The sequence below is a fragment of the Pteropus medius genome, unplaced genomic scaffold (genome assembly GCF_902729225.1).
Source record: "Pteropus medius unplaced genomic scaffold, Ma_sr-lr_union100, whole genome shotgun sequence".
NCBI classification, from domain to species: Eukaryota; Metazoa; Chordata; class Mammalia; order Chiroptera; family Pteropodidae; genus Pteropus; species Pteropus medius.
In genome coordinates, this window is record NW_024352787.1 from 23,112,435 (window position 1) to 23,126,300 (window position 13,866).

At 44.7% G+C, this 13,866-nt stretch overlaps 1 protein-coding gene and 1 pseudogene across 1 annotated transcript in view; one reads left to right on the top strand and one right to left on the bottom strand.

Annotated features, from left to right (window-relative positions):
• The window catches only part of GALNT17 (polypeptide N-acetylgalactosaminyltransferase 17), a 408,494-nt gene extending 405,690 nt beyond the window's left edge, over positions 1 to 2,804 (bottom strand). Inside the window, exon 1 of the mRNA XM_039849002.1 lies at positions 1,107 to 2,804. Within this exon, the coding sequence (XP_039704936.1) occupies positions 1,107 to 1,344 (238 nt within the window). The 5' untranslated portion in view covers positions 1,345 to 2,804. The remainder of the gene's footprint in view (positions 1 to 1,106) is intronic.
• A 6,269-nt stretch (positions 2,805 to 9,073) lies between these two features.
• Positions 9,074 to 9,192, top strand: LOC120591940 (uncharacterized; annotated as a pseudogene).
• The last annotated feature ends 4,674 nt before the right edge of the window (positions 9,193 to 13,866 follow it).

Genomic DNA, 13,866 nt, shown 5'->3' on the forward strand with positions numbered 1-13,866 from the left:
TCGTTATAATTAGGAGTTCTGATTCCAGACTCTACAACTTACTAGCAGCACGATTATTATCATCACCTTTATGATTATCTGAAACTACCATGAGAACATGAGATAGAAGCCCAGGACAGGAGGTGGCAGTCTTGGATCTGCCTTGGATACCAACTGTATGGACCCTGGAGAGCTGCCTGTACTCCAATAGAGAATTATTAATCTAACCTTGGGGACAGCAAGTACCCAATGTCCTATCAGTCCCTGGACCAAGTGTGACTCCCTCTTCTTAAGTACTGAGAACATTTTAGATGGGACAGCTTTTGACAACTGTCATTACAGTAAGTCCTCACTTAACTTCGTGGATAGGTTCTGTGACTTTAGGGAGACTGGTATGACGAAACCAATTTTACCATAGGCTAACTGATATTAGGAAAAGATAAGTTCCTATAGCATCTCATCGACGTTATAAGGAAGGAAATGAGGTTGAACCTACCGAAGTTATGAGGGCCTGCAGTAATTGGATGGCACACACAGCTTTACGACAATGTAAAAAAATACTTCCCCAACCCACCTGAGAACTTTAACATTGCTCTCAAGCAGCTCTCTGGGATAAAGCGGGTGTGTTTTAAAAGCAGCCTCCACCTGGGCTGTGGGAAGCAGGAGTCGTCATTATTGTCTGTGCAGCCTGCCTAATCCAATTTACTACCAAAGCGCATTAGCTCCAGACTTGAGGCCTTGACTCTGCAGACATTTAAACCCACCAATGTCCCTCCCTTGTCGGACTCCACCAAACGCTGTTCCTTCCTCTAAGTTGGTTGGGCCTCCAGTCCCATTTGGCCACACGACTAGTTTCTCTGCACTTCGGTTATAGAGTCTCCAGATAATTCCTGCACGCGGGGACCGGGAGCCCGCTGTACTGACATGTTTCCACAGTAAAAGCAAACTTACAGCTGGAGCACAGAAAAGAATCAGGTAATTCTTTCCAGCAGCCCCGGCCTCCTGGTGAAGACAGTGAAGAGAGAGTAAGAGGGAGCGCGCGGAAACCAGGAGGTGCGGGCTCCCCAACACAGCGCTCAGGGCCCCAGGCGTTTACCGAGCCCGTGGGCGCTGACGCTGGTCCTTACCATTCAGCTGTCGGTAGACGATGTCCTCGAGCAGCGAGAGGCGCTTCAGGACCGCATCCTGGATGGGGCTGGCGCTGTGCGCGCTGAGGTTGACAGGCTCCGCGCGCGGCCGAATCTCATGGAAGGCGTCTCCGCTACGCACCGCGATGGGCCGGCACTTGGCCAGGAAGAGCACGAAGCCGGCCACCGCAATCAAGTTCAACACCAGCAACACTTTGACCCTTCTCAGTGAAGCCATCAAACACGCCCAGCCGGCCCTTGCCCCGGACCCGCGCCCCCCTTGGGCTCCAGCGAGGCGCGGAGCAGCCGGGGCCGTGCGAGCCTCACACTCCGGACAGCCGACGAGGATCTCAGCCGCTCCCGGCCCCACAGCGCGGATGTTCCGGCAGCAGAGACGATTGGGAGGACGTGGCGCCCAAGAAGAGAGCGAAATCGCTCACATGGAAGCCTTGGGTCTGTAGAAGTGCTCCTCGAGATGCCGGCGCAGTCCACGGAGCGCGACCCCTTCCAGGCGCCTCCGCTTCTCTGCGAAGGGCCGGGGGCCTCTCCTCGGCCCCAGCCAGTGGTTCGCCGCTGGCCCTCGGGCCGCCGGGAGCAGGGCTACCGGAGCAGCGGACCTCCGAGTCAGGCGCGCCGGCAGCGGGGCTACCCCAGCGCCGGGTGGGAGCGGCACGCAGGTGCCTCGGCTCAGGGTTAGCCGCCCGCCTGCAGGGGAGCGCGCCGCGCCTCGGGCCGTACAGCCACCACCCACGTCCACCTGCAGCCGTCGTGGAGCAGGACCGGCGGTCTTCAGCCGAGGACCTGCACCCCAAGGCGGGCGCCTTTGTTCCGCTCACCGACCCGCTCCATTACTCTGAGCAAAGGGAAAGCCCGCGCCCGGCGCCCGCATCCTACCAGCTCCGCAGTCACGCTTAAGTCTTAATTACTCTCAAAGTGGAGGCAGCACTAGGGGGTGAGCGATGGGGCAGAGCGCTTGGTCCTCTCTGCCTCTCGCGCCGGAGGACACCCCACCCTGCGCCAAACTCACCAGCGCGCACAGCGCCGCGGGCTCCCGGACACGTTCCAAGTCCCAACACCACGCAGTGAGCTTTCGGGGCCTGCCCGTCACATTGGCCTCTCTCGGGGCTGGCGCGTGGGAGGCTGCCCGGAAGGAGGAGTCGGACCTCAAAAGTCACAACAGTTCTCTACCCCCCTCGGAAAACGTCGCGGGGAGCGCGGCGGGAGGGACGCGCGCGGCGCACCCTCCGCTCGCCAGAACCGGCAGCGCTGCTCGTCCCGCGCCACAAGGAGCCAAACGCCGAATCTCCTAATTGGCGGACGCAGTGATACCGCCGCTGCGGCACGGAGAACCCACACAGCCTCGGCGCTGAAGAACCCTGAGGGAACGCGCAGGTGGCGGCACAGCGCGGGGCGCGGCCCGAGGGGACCGGCTGCAGCGCCAGCTCCTCCGCCGCCGCCCTGGCCACCCCTCCCCGTGAGCCTATCGGCCGCTGCCGCCCGCAGGCTGCCGGGCGCACAGCTCCCCGGCTCCCCGGCTTGTGCGCGCGCACCCGGAAAGGGTGGGGGCGCCTGGAGAGTAAGCACGGCACGGGATGGGGCAGTCAAGTCATGTTGGCTGCTGCCGGCGTTGGAGGGACCCTTCGGTTCTCAGCACTCCCTGAGCGAGTGGGTTTGTTCCATCCTGGTTGGCGATGAAGACATCCCTTTCTGTGCGCTCCCAGCTCCGCTTTGCGTGGCCGGGAATGGCTGGAGGGAAAATCTGGCCTGGAGACTCGGATTCTGTTACTTTGGGGGCCAGGCCGGCGTTAGTAGACTGGGTGGGTTCTCTCTGTGTGAAAATTCTAACGCCCAAGTCACAGTTTCTGTGTCCACGCACACCTCTGTACGCTTTTTATTTTAAGAAACATATTTTGGCTCCTGGATTTTCATAATCTCTTCCTCTTCCCAAAGCCAAGAGCTCGAAATGCTGGGATTCAAAGCCCCTCGTTGATCCATTTAGTTCCTTGAGCCTAAAAATGAAACCAGGCTGCCAACTAATAAAGACCCGGGACACAGCCCAATGAATCTGGTGGCTTCCATCACATTGTCATATCGCTTCCATCTGGTTAAAGGTTTGGCTTTTTGTTTTGCTTTATTGCTTATTTATTATTTTAAATATTGATCTTTAACATAGAAAAGTACATGAAAACATAACAATCTTTTTATTTCACCTCTTGGAACCCTGGACGTGGGTTCAATATCATCTTTACGTTTTTTTGCTTTGTATGATGTACAAGAAAGTGAATACAAACCAGTTAAATGAAGAAGCCACATGGGAAGCACAAGGGGCAGTTTTTAACCACAGGTGTTAGGCACAAAAGTCACCGAGTAGGAGGAAACCTGGGTTATTGGGCAGTTATGATATGACAGGCACTAGGACAGGCGTGGTCCCCACATTATCTCACTGAATACCCAGTCCAGTGAGGTGTTGTTATAACCATACTACAGATGGAAGCTAGCACAATCAATGGGGGCTTCTGCAAAAATAATTTTCGAACATTCACAGGACTAAAGCTGAGAAGGCTGAGGCATTGAGCTAGGGTTCCCCCAGTAGTAAGTGGTTTGAATCGCAGGTGGGTCTGACTCCCAAGCATGTGCGTATTTGGGAATAGGAGACAGGAAGCAAAGTAGAGAAATTGGCGTCAGAGCAGTGGAGAAGTTTCCAGGGAAGACTCAACTTAAGAGAGTCTTTTCTTTCTCTAAAGTCAGGGAAGTCCCTTGCCCAAATTAACTGATGATCTTATCACACATCTTAGAGGCTTCTCCCCTCACCTTCTGCATGCATCCTACGTTCTCAAATAACATCTGACACTAGACTCATGGTCATACCACACACGGACTCATGGTCAGTCCCCACACGGAAGCGCTCCACTTGTGCAGTCTTTCCTGCACCAAAATCTCATCCTGTGACCATTGCTCCCTAGCTTTTTACCTCTCTCACTCTCAATTCCATCCAAACATTCTCTAGCTTCCAGCAACCTCTTTCTCTCCCTCCCAGGTATCTAAGCCCTTTTATCCCCTTTTGAGTTCCTTCTCTACCTTTTCTGGTTACTCAAGTTCTGGGTACTTACTCATTTATTTCAAATACATTCCTAATAGCCACAGTTCATACACACTCATATACATGTTCTCCCACTGCCTCAACCTAGCAATCCCCATCTCTGCATCAATCTCACCATCTTTTTTCTTGCACCCATGCACCCAGGCAAGAGAGTATACTTAGGGAAAATGACCTGCCCTGGAAGCTGGTGGGGAGTAGGGTCATTACCAGTTGACGGTGTCTTACTTGAACTGGATCCTCAATTCTGCTCAAATACACTGTTCATTGTCCCTAACTAGCTCTTCTCCCCAGAGGTGCCTAAAGCCAGAGTAGACTTCAAAAGTCCATAAAGACCCTTCAAAAAGATACAAACATTTTTATGTGTATATCATGGGCATTTTTCTGAGAAAAAGACCCATAACTTCTGTTGGATTCCCAATGTGGTCAGTGACACCGAAAATTTACAGACTTGCCTGGTATATGTTAGATATGCAAAAATATAATCAGGTAATTATTTATTGTATGCCAGCTGCTTATGAAATCTGTGGCAACAAGGTACACAAGGTTGGTGGAGCTCTCCGTTTGCTTGCATACCTTGATGAAAGAATGAAAACTCTGGACTAAGGCCAACGTGCTTGTATAAATGAAAAGTGAACTGACACGAAGGAACTGAATTGAATAGATTCTGCCTGCTCAGTAAATTCACAAGCCCTGAGGGAGCACACCTAGCCACTTCAACTATATACACAAAGATTAAAGGATCCGTATGCAAAGGCATCAATTGCCCTGTATCCAGAGGCTCCAAGAGGGATGAGCAACCTCCATCAAACAATGACTGCCATCTGTCTACCCACAACTTACCCCAGTCCAGCTAGTAAAACCGACAAAAATACACCTCAGTGGCTGTGTGGTCTGCCCACCAGGGCAAGTGGATCCTATCCCACCACTGTTACCTGGAAACAAACAGCTCAATCCTTGACTTTAACATAAAAAATTTATCCCGGATGTCTCCAAAACTCTTTCCTAATTATAAAACATAGTTAAACTACAAATGTTTTTCAAGAGCGATTTACTGGTATGTTTGACAAACTAAAAAGGAGGAGATTGATGTATTTCTATCCATAGATCAAGGATTTTGACTCCAAAAACATTTTTCACTCATCCATGGTTCATATCAGCTGTAGCTCTGACTTGACTCTCACCTTTGCTTGTCCATTAAAAATTTCTCGCATCTAAGCCTGGTCTATTACAGGAGTTAAAAATACTTGTAGGCTCACCAAGGAAAATCAGAGTTTATGTCTTTACAGAGGTTCACCAGTCCACTGACTCTGCCAGAAGCAGAGGTGGAGCCTTCACTCTCATAAACCCCTGAGCATTACAACACATACTGGAGTTTGTTTTGTATTCTTTACGTCAAAAAAAAAAAAAATGTGAATGTTCCTCCCTGCTTCAAGAATTCCCTGTGTAGTGGGGGGAAAGCTCAGAGGGGAGATAAGTAAATGGGGAGAGACCAGGCTGTGCTGAGTGCACCAGTGCCTGCATCGTGTACAGCAGTAGTGGCTGCCAAAGAGGCTGCACAGGCCCACACACTGGTATATAGGAAGAAAATCTAAGAACTTCTTTTTACTGTTACTTAAGAAAGATCTCAAAATTCACTGATATTTAATATATGCAATGACAGCCACACGTGTATATAATTTCTAAAAACTGTACATATAATGATGTGCATGTTTTACATCTTTTCCCAGTAGGATTCACTACAAAAAGGACTAGGAGCCAACTGGCCAAGTTATGGCAGCTCTGGAGTCGCATGTGCACTAAAATGCTTCCTTTCTACTGTCGAATTCCTTCTAAAACTCAAAGACCACCTTTAGGTCCCTCTTAGCATCCCAGTCCTCCCTGGAGCCCTATTAGGGAGCTCCAAACATATGCAGCTTTTTATCTACAAATCATCCACAAATTTATTTACAAATCTACAAAGCACCTATTTACTGACTCACTCACTAACAGCTTTTTATGGAGCACTTGCTGTGTGTCATTGTGTGCAGTGCATTGTGGATACATGGTCCCTGTCCTCTTGGGACTTATTGTCTAGCGGGAGAGACAAATAGCAAACAAATCATAATATCAAATTATTAAACTGCAGTTAGGAGAAACAAGGTGGCCTAACTGCAGGGGGCCAGTGGGCTGGGTCTGTTTGTTCACAGAGTCACAGAGCTGTGGGGGGTCCAGTCCAACTAGCTGCTCTGGAGAAAGCCTTTCCCTCTTTTCCTGTCCTCGGACCTTTCTTTTCACTCAAGGATCCCCACACTCTTCCCAAGGACAACTCAACAGCTGGGGAAAGCCTGAGCCTCCTTGATGTTTTTCTGAAATGTAAATGAACCTTACTCCCAAATGCACAAACCTCTATTTTATTTATGCATACAACTTTTCTTAATTTAATAAACATTTATTGCAACCCAAAGATTGTCACTGATTCTAAGTGAGAAAAAGAGAAAGGTGAGTAAGAGGAGCATGAAAGGTGAATTTTCACTGTTCGTTGCCCATTGTTACTGTGAATAAAAGCCCTCGTAGGACCAGTGCTTGCTTTGGCTTTGGGGTGAGTGTGGGGAGGAGAGGCCAATGGACTGCTGTGAGCCACACAGATGCTCTGTGATGCTGACGCTGCTCAGGAGGATTCTGGCCTGGGTAGACAGACAGGCAACTGGGAAAGAAAGCAGATGGCCAGGGGCTCAAACCATCCACAAGAGGATCAACAACAAAAGCCCTTCACCTGCGGTGCCAAGGCCCCACCTCCTGACCCCACTCAGCCCCCATGCCAGCTTTAATGCTACCTGGTCAGTCCTGCTCCAGTTAACAAGAGCAGATCTGGGTGCTCAGGGTCAAATCTGCAGGCATTTGTTAAACCACTGATCCCCATCCTCTTTTTCAAGGACTGGAACTCTATTTCTGGGTGTTTTCAACACCACTTCTTCTGTCCACAACCTGGTACTCAATAACCTATCACCAGAGCCAGATGAAATGTGTATTCAGCTACCCCATGATGCCCTTCTTATTATATATTTGCTCTAAGGAACAATGACCTCTCTATAAGGGGTGGCAGCTTGGGCTCAAAACTAGCTTTGCTGGGTGATTTCATGAAGCTTCAGGAAACTTCTGCTTTCTAAGTTGTTTTGCTGAATGCAACCATTAGTTTAGAGAAAATTTCCGGGAAAGCATAATTTTTGATCTTTCACATGGAATAGCCCAAAACAGTTGCAAGTACTTCAGAAAAGAACAAGGCTCCGAAGTTCTCAGTGCAGGTGGATTTTTCCTCCATCGCACTTGCTGCAGGAAGTCCAATGCCCTCCTAAAGAACTTCTAAAAGTAAGATTCTCTGGGATTGCTCACCTTCAGCTGGCTGCCTTATCACCTTGTGCTCATAACCCTGCGTTTCCTAGCCAAGATTTCCCATGTATCGTGCCCTTTCTTTACCATTTTTTCTCATCCAAGGACACAGGTCCCTGTATTAGTTTTCTATTGCTACATGAAAAATTATCCCAAACTTAGAGGTTTAAAACTATACAGATTTGTCTTATAATTCTGTAGATCAGAAGTCCAATATGAATGGGCTAAGATCAAGGTGTTGGCAGGGCTGCATTTCTTTGTGCAGCCTTTAAGAAAGAAAGAACCAATTTCCTTGCCTTTTTTTTGTTTTTTTTTTGGCTTCTAAAGGCTGCCAGTATTCCTTGGCTTATGGCCTCTTTCTCCAATTTCAAAGCCAGCAATGTCAGGCTGAGTTTTCATGCTGCCATCTCTCTGGTTCTTGGACTGCACCAGAAAAGCTTCTGTTTATGAGGACTTATAAGATTAGATTGGGCCGACCTGGAAAATCCAGGATAATCTTCCATTTTCAAGGTCTTTAATCTTAATCACATCTGCAAAGTCTCTTTGCCATCTAAACTAATATATCCATTGACTCTGGAGATGAGGGTGATGAAATTTTTGTAGGCGATAGAGGAGGCATCATTCTGCCCATCACGGTCCCATTCATCATGTCCAAGGCGCCTCCAGCTTAAGGCAATTGTATGTAACAGATATTCTGGAAGAGCAGAGTATATCGTGGAAATTACGATAGAGAAAAAGGAAAAGGAAAACTCAGTATTAAGGAGCAGTAAGCCTGAAACTCATTGGCCCTTTTTAATCACAGGGAATACCTTAACTGCCATCTTGCTCCTTGGTCCTGGCCCTAAGAAGAATCCTGCCACCAACCTCAAGAGCAGGATTTCTCAAACTTCAGTCATTTGCTTTCAGTCATCTAGCTGTTCATCAAAATCTGGAACTTGGCTACACCGCTTTTCCCAGTCTCCCTTGCAGTTATGTGTGAACACATAAGTTTTAACCAAGAGAATGTGAGCCGAAGTGTTGTGGCCACACCCTGGGCCAGGGACTTGAAAGCAGCCATGGGCCTTCTTTTCTCCTTTTCTGCATGCTAGAACCCAAAAGTAGCAACCCAGTTTTGACTATGATGGTGATGAGGAGACCCAAAAGACAGGGACAGCCTCAAGACAAAAAGAAAAACTGGGGCCCTGAAACATCGCATTAGCGAAACCACCTGCTAACTGGAAACACCCAGCCTGTATTGTTAAGGAAGTAATAAACTTCTCGTAGTGTAAGCCACTGAATTTTGGAGGTCTATTTGTTACTGTCACTCAGCCTCCCTACTGAACATATTTACCATCTTTTAATGTATTATTATCTACATAATTTTTATCTAAACAAATCCCCTTCACTTTTCTATTAGCTACATTTTAAACAATAATATTCACAAAATAATAAAGAAAATTTTATCAGGTGTTTACTATGTGTCCTGTTTTTATCATAGACATTTTAACTTATTGAATGTTTCATACATGGCCATGCTATCCTGAACAAGCCCGATCCTGTCTGATCTTGGAAGCTAAGCAGGATTGGGCCTGGTTAGTACTTGGATGGGAGACCACCTAGGAAGACCAGGTACTGTAGGCATAAAAAAAAAAAAATTAATGTTTTACATTAATTAACTCATTTTAATCCTCAAAGGAACACTATAAGGTAGGTACTATTATTATCATGACTCTTTAACAAATGAGGAAACTGAAGCAGAGAGACATTTAGTAACTCGCTGAGGTCCCACAGCTGATAAGTGGAAGAGTGAGGAAGGTAGGGACAGAGCTATTCTCATGATACAGTCAATCTCAGAGTGTTCTATTACTAAACTGCATTTTCAGAATGTCATTACAAAATTTGCAAATGACATTTTTTTCTTATTGATCTTTTCACTGTAGGACACATGGGTTAAAAGAAAAAGGAAAGCCAGAACAAAGAACAGAAATTAAGAATGACATAACCAAATTCAAACACCTTGAAGATTTGGGGAAATGAAATGGCACACTGGAAATCAATAAGCACATCCACACACATTAATAAGTAAGATGAATAAATAAATTGCACTAAAGTTCTATTTCTTCATACTCAGAAGATGCTTTATGCTTTAGTACAAAGGGGTCTTTAACCCACAGGCCATGGTCCTCGGCCTGTTAGGAACCGGGCCACACAGCAGGAAGTGAGCAGCTTCTTCATCTGTATTTGCAGCTGCTCCCCAGTGCTAGTCTCTCCACCTCAGCTCTACCTCAGATCATCAGGCATTAGATTCTCATAGGAACACTGGTCCCTGGTGCCAAGAATGTTGGGGACCACTGCTTCAGTAGGATGAAAGAAATAGGATAGTCCATCTTCTTCATCCAGGAACTGGAGAAATTCTAAGCAACTTTCCTCCTTTACGTAAAATATCCTGTTATTTTCTACCTTAGATGGAGTTAGAGAAATCCATAGATGATATATTCACCCTGGTTTGTTTAAAGAAAGGTTGAGGCCAGGGATTTCTCACCAAACTGGTCCTCAGCATCTATGTGTGTGGTTGCGTGTGTGCGCGCATGCACGCATATGTGCCAGTATGCATGTGTGAGTGTGTGTGCAAAATCTTCCCCAGTTCCCTAAATTGTGTTAGTTACTCCTTTCTATTCCCATAGTTTTGTGAACGCTCACCTCAAGGATTATGTTGCATTGTAATTATTTGTTCACATTTCTGTCACCAAATAGACTGTGAAAGACTTGAAGTCAGAACCATGTTCTGTCTCTTTGACACTTGGCATGCAGAATCTTCACACTGAACACTGGCAGAATAAGTGGGTGAATTAATGAACTGAAAAAAATAAATGAACAGCCTCTGGTCTGAATGAGTCATAAGGGTGACCCACAGTGGCCCTTGTTTATGTTCTTCAGCCTGAAATATGGAGTATTTCCACTGGCATTTGATTTGTGTTTGCTGTTGTACATACAGGCTTTTATTCCTATAAGAAAGAACAAAGGCGATGTTTGAATCTGGTAGGAGGTAAAAGCTTATTTGTGTCCAATACACAGATTTCTTTCTGGGTATCCATAAAGCCAAAATCGGAACATCTGTGCCTTCCATACCCACAATAGCATGTATCCCTAAGCTTAAAATATTCACGTCTCAATGAAGACCTTTTAAAGCATATTAGCTGACATTTTCTGAGTTCAGAAACCACTGATTTCCCATTATCATCTGCCACTTACAAGTAACTTGGCTTTACTCTTAGCATGATAGATGTGATTTTACATAGAATGACCTAACCACTGTCTGTCTGTCTTTCAATCTTCACCAGCCAGACCCCTGTTTTAGCTGCAAAAAGATAACTATGTGAGCTACTGTGGAGGGGAAATTTTGCTGGGAGAAAATTCTTCTGGAAAAAACACCAAAATTTTCCGATTTGGCACAACCGATTTGCCTTCCTGCTGTAAATGTTAGTTACTGGTAATTCCTCAACCCACTCAGAAGTCTTAGCAATATTTTCGGTTTGGGTTCAGAGTTGTGCTTTCCTAACTATTTTAAATCAATCGTATTGATGTATAAATTACATAAAATAAAAGATAACTTTTTTAAGTGTGCATTTCAATGAGTTTTAACAAATATGTTCACTCATATACAACCATCACTTTCAAGATAAAGAATTTTTTATCTATTTAGTTATTTATTTTTAAATAAATATTGCATATATTTAAGGTGTGCAACATGACAATTTGATATATATACACATAATGAAATGATTACTACAGTCAAGCTAATTAACATATCTTCTCACATAGTTACTTTTTTGTGTGATGAAAGCACCCACCTGAAATCTACTCTTGTAGCAAATTTCTGGTATCCAATACAGTATTATTAACTATATCATCATGTCGTACTTCTCTAGACTTATTCATCTAACATAACTGTAATTTGTACCCTTTAACCAGCATCTGCCCATTTCCCCCGGCCCCCTGCCCTGGCAGCCACCACTCTACTCTCCGCTGCTGCATATTTAACATTTTTAGACTGCACATACGGGTGAGACCGTGCAGTTATTTAAACTTCTGGGTCTGGCTTATTCACTTAGCATAATGTCCTCTAGTTTCATTCATGCTGGTGCAAATGGCAGGATCTCCTTACAAAACAGAGAATATTTTCATCATCCCCCGAAAGTTCCCTTACACCTTCTGTAGTCAGCCTCTCCTAATTCCAGCCCAAGGAAAATACTGATTTGCTGTCTATATAAATGAAATTATACTATATGAAATTATTTCTTTTTTATCTGGCTTCTTTGACTCACAATGATTATTTTGGGATTCATTCATATTGTAGCATGTATTGATAATTCATTATTTATTATTATTTTTTTTTTTGCTGAGTAATACCCCTTTGAATGGAGATATTCCAATTTGCTTATCTATTTATCTGTTGATGGAAATCAGGCTGTTTCCAGTTTTTGCTAGTATCCAGTTATGAACATTCATATACAAGTCTTTGTGTGGAAAATTTTTTTTATTTCTCTTGGGTAAATACCCAGGAGTAGAATTATTGGAAGATATGGTAAATGTGTGTTAATTTCATCAGAACTGTCAAACCAGCTTCCAGAGAGGCTATATCGTTTTATATCCTCATCAGTAACATGTAAGAGATTCAGTTCTACAACTCACCAGTACATAATATGGTAAGTATTTTTCATCTTAGCCATTTTAGCAGGTATAAAATGACAATCTTATTGTGGTTTTAATTTACATTTTCCTCATGATAAATGATGATAAACACCTTTTTGTATGCTTGTATGTCATTCATAGGTCTTCTTTCATGAAATGTTTATTCTAATTTTTTTGTTATTTTTAATGGATTGTTTATTATTTCATTGAGTTTTATGAGTTCTTTATATATTCAAGACACAAGTCTCTCTTCTATGTAACTGGCAGTAAGGAATGACTTGGTCTATTCTAGTTGCCTAAATCTAGTTATCAAAACTAGTTATCTTAGTCGTCAGAACCTTCTTGTCTACAATAGTTACATAAACTAGCCTGGGCTTCTGGATGTAGCTGACATCTGCTGCATTTAGTTAGGGCTTTCTGCTTTGTTTCTGAGGGGAAAGAGGTATAGTATAGTCTAGAACCTTCTTCTCACTCTTCGACTTCTGAACATAGCAGGAAAGGAAGAAGAAAGGGAAGGTGGAAATAAAGAAAAGATAGTCTAGGGAGGTATTAGCCACCTACAACTCACATCAGGACCTGGGCAAGGCTATTACAGTCACTCAGGTAACAAATTAAACATCCTTTGATCCGAAACCACCTTTCTGCCTTAAGAGTTCTATTGCATCCAGAAAATAGAATGTTTGTCCTGTTACCCAATAATTGGTTCGAAATGACACCATATCTCATTCTTTCATTATGATCCTTCCAGGCCTCATCTACCACCTCTTAATCAAATAATGTGTACAACAACTGAAGGTAGAAAACAGAAATTTAAAGATTCCACAGGTTGTAGGTCAGCTGTGAGGTTGAGTTATGCTTATCAAAGAGAACAGACTTGGTGCCAAATCAATTAGCGTTTTCAACCCAGAGCAGCAGGAGGAAGGATGTTTTTCCTCTTTCTAGCATCTGGCCAAGGTTCATTGCACTCAAAAGAGCTATAAAGAAGACTGGGCTGTAGATACATCAGCCTCCAAGTACAGGATTATCATATTTGGATACCTCAGGTTTATTCAAATTAAATTAATTTCCTGGATCAAGTTCAAAAGGGAAGGAAAAGGAAAGGAAGTTTGGGGGAGAGCATGGGAACTTTAAGATGACTGGAGGCCACAGAGGGAAAGAGTATGGATGCGGCATTTTTTAAATTGAGTTTTGCTGGCCATTTTCAGCTTTTTGTTCCAGCACTGTTTCCAGATGCCAAATGGAGAAAATGGGGAGGGGTAGATCAGAAGGACTTGATGATATCATGCAGGGAAGTGAGAAGACTTACCTGTCTATTCAAGGTCACTGCATCACACATCAGTAGCATTCTGGTTTAAAATCGTTAAGTACAAGGAGCTCGGTCTACCTATAGCAGAACTCTTTGCCCATCCCTCCTACAAACACCACTGCTCCTCTTGCAAATGTTCCCATGCTGCAGAGCTCAGTAGCTGGGGAGAGAAAGTCATAGAGAACACAGTACATTGTGGAATATCTCTAGAATTCTTTCTGCTAGTCACCTAGAGTCCTTGGCCTCAGTAGTGAACCAGTACACATTCCAAAATTTTGCAGATAAGAATAGTTAACTTTCATTGTCTTGTGATACAC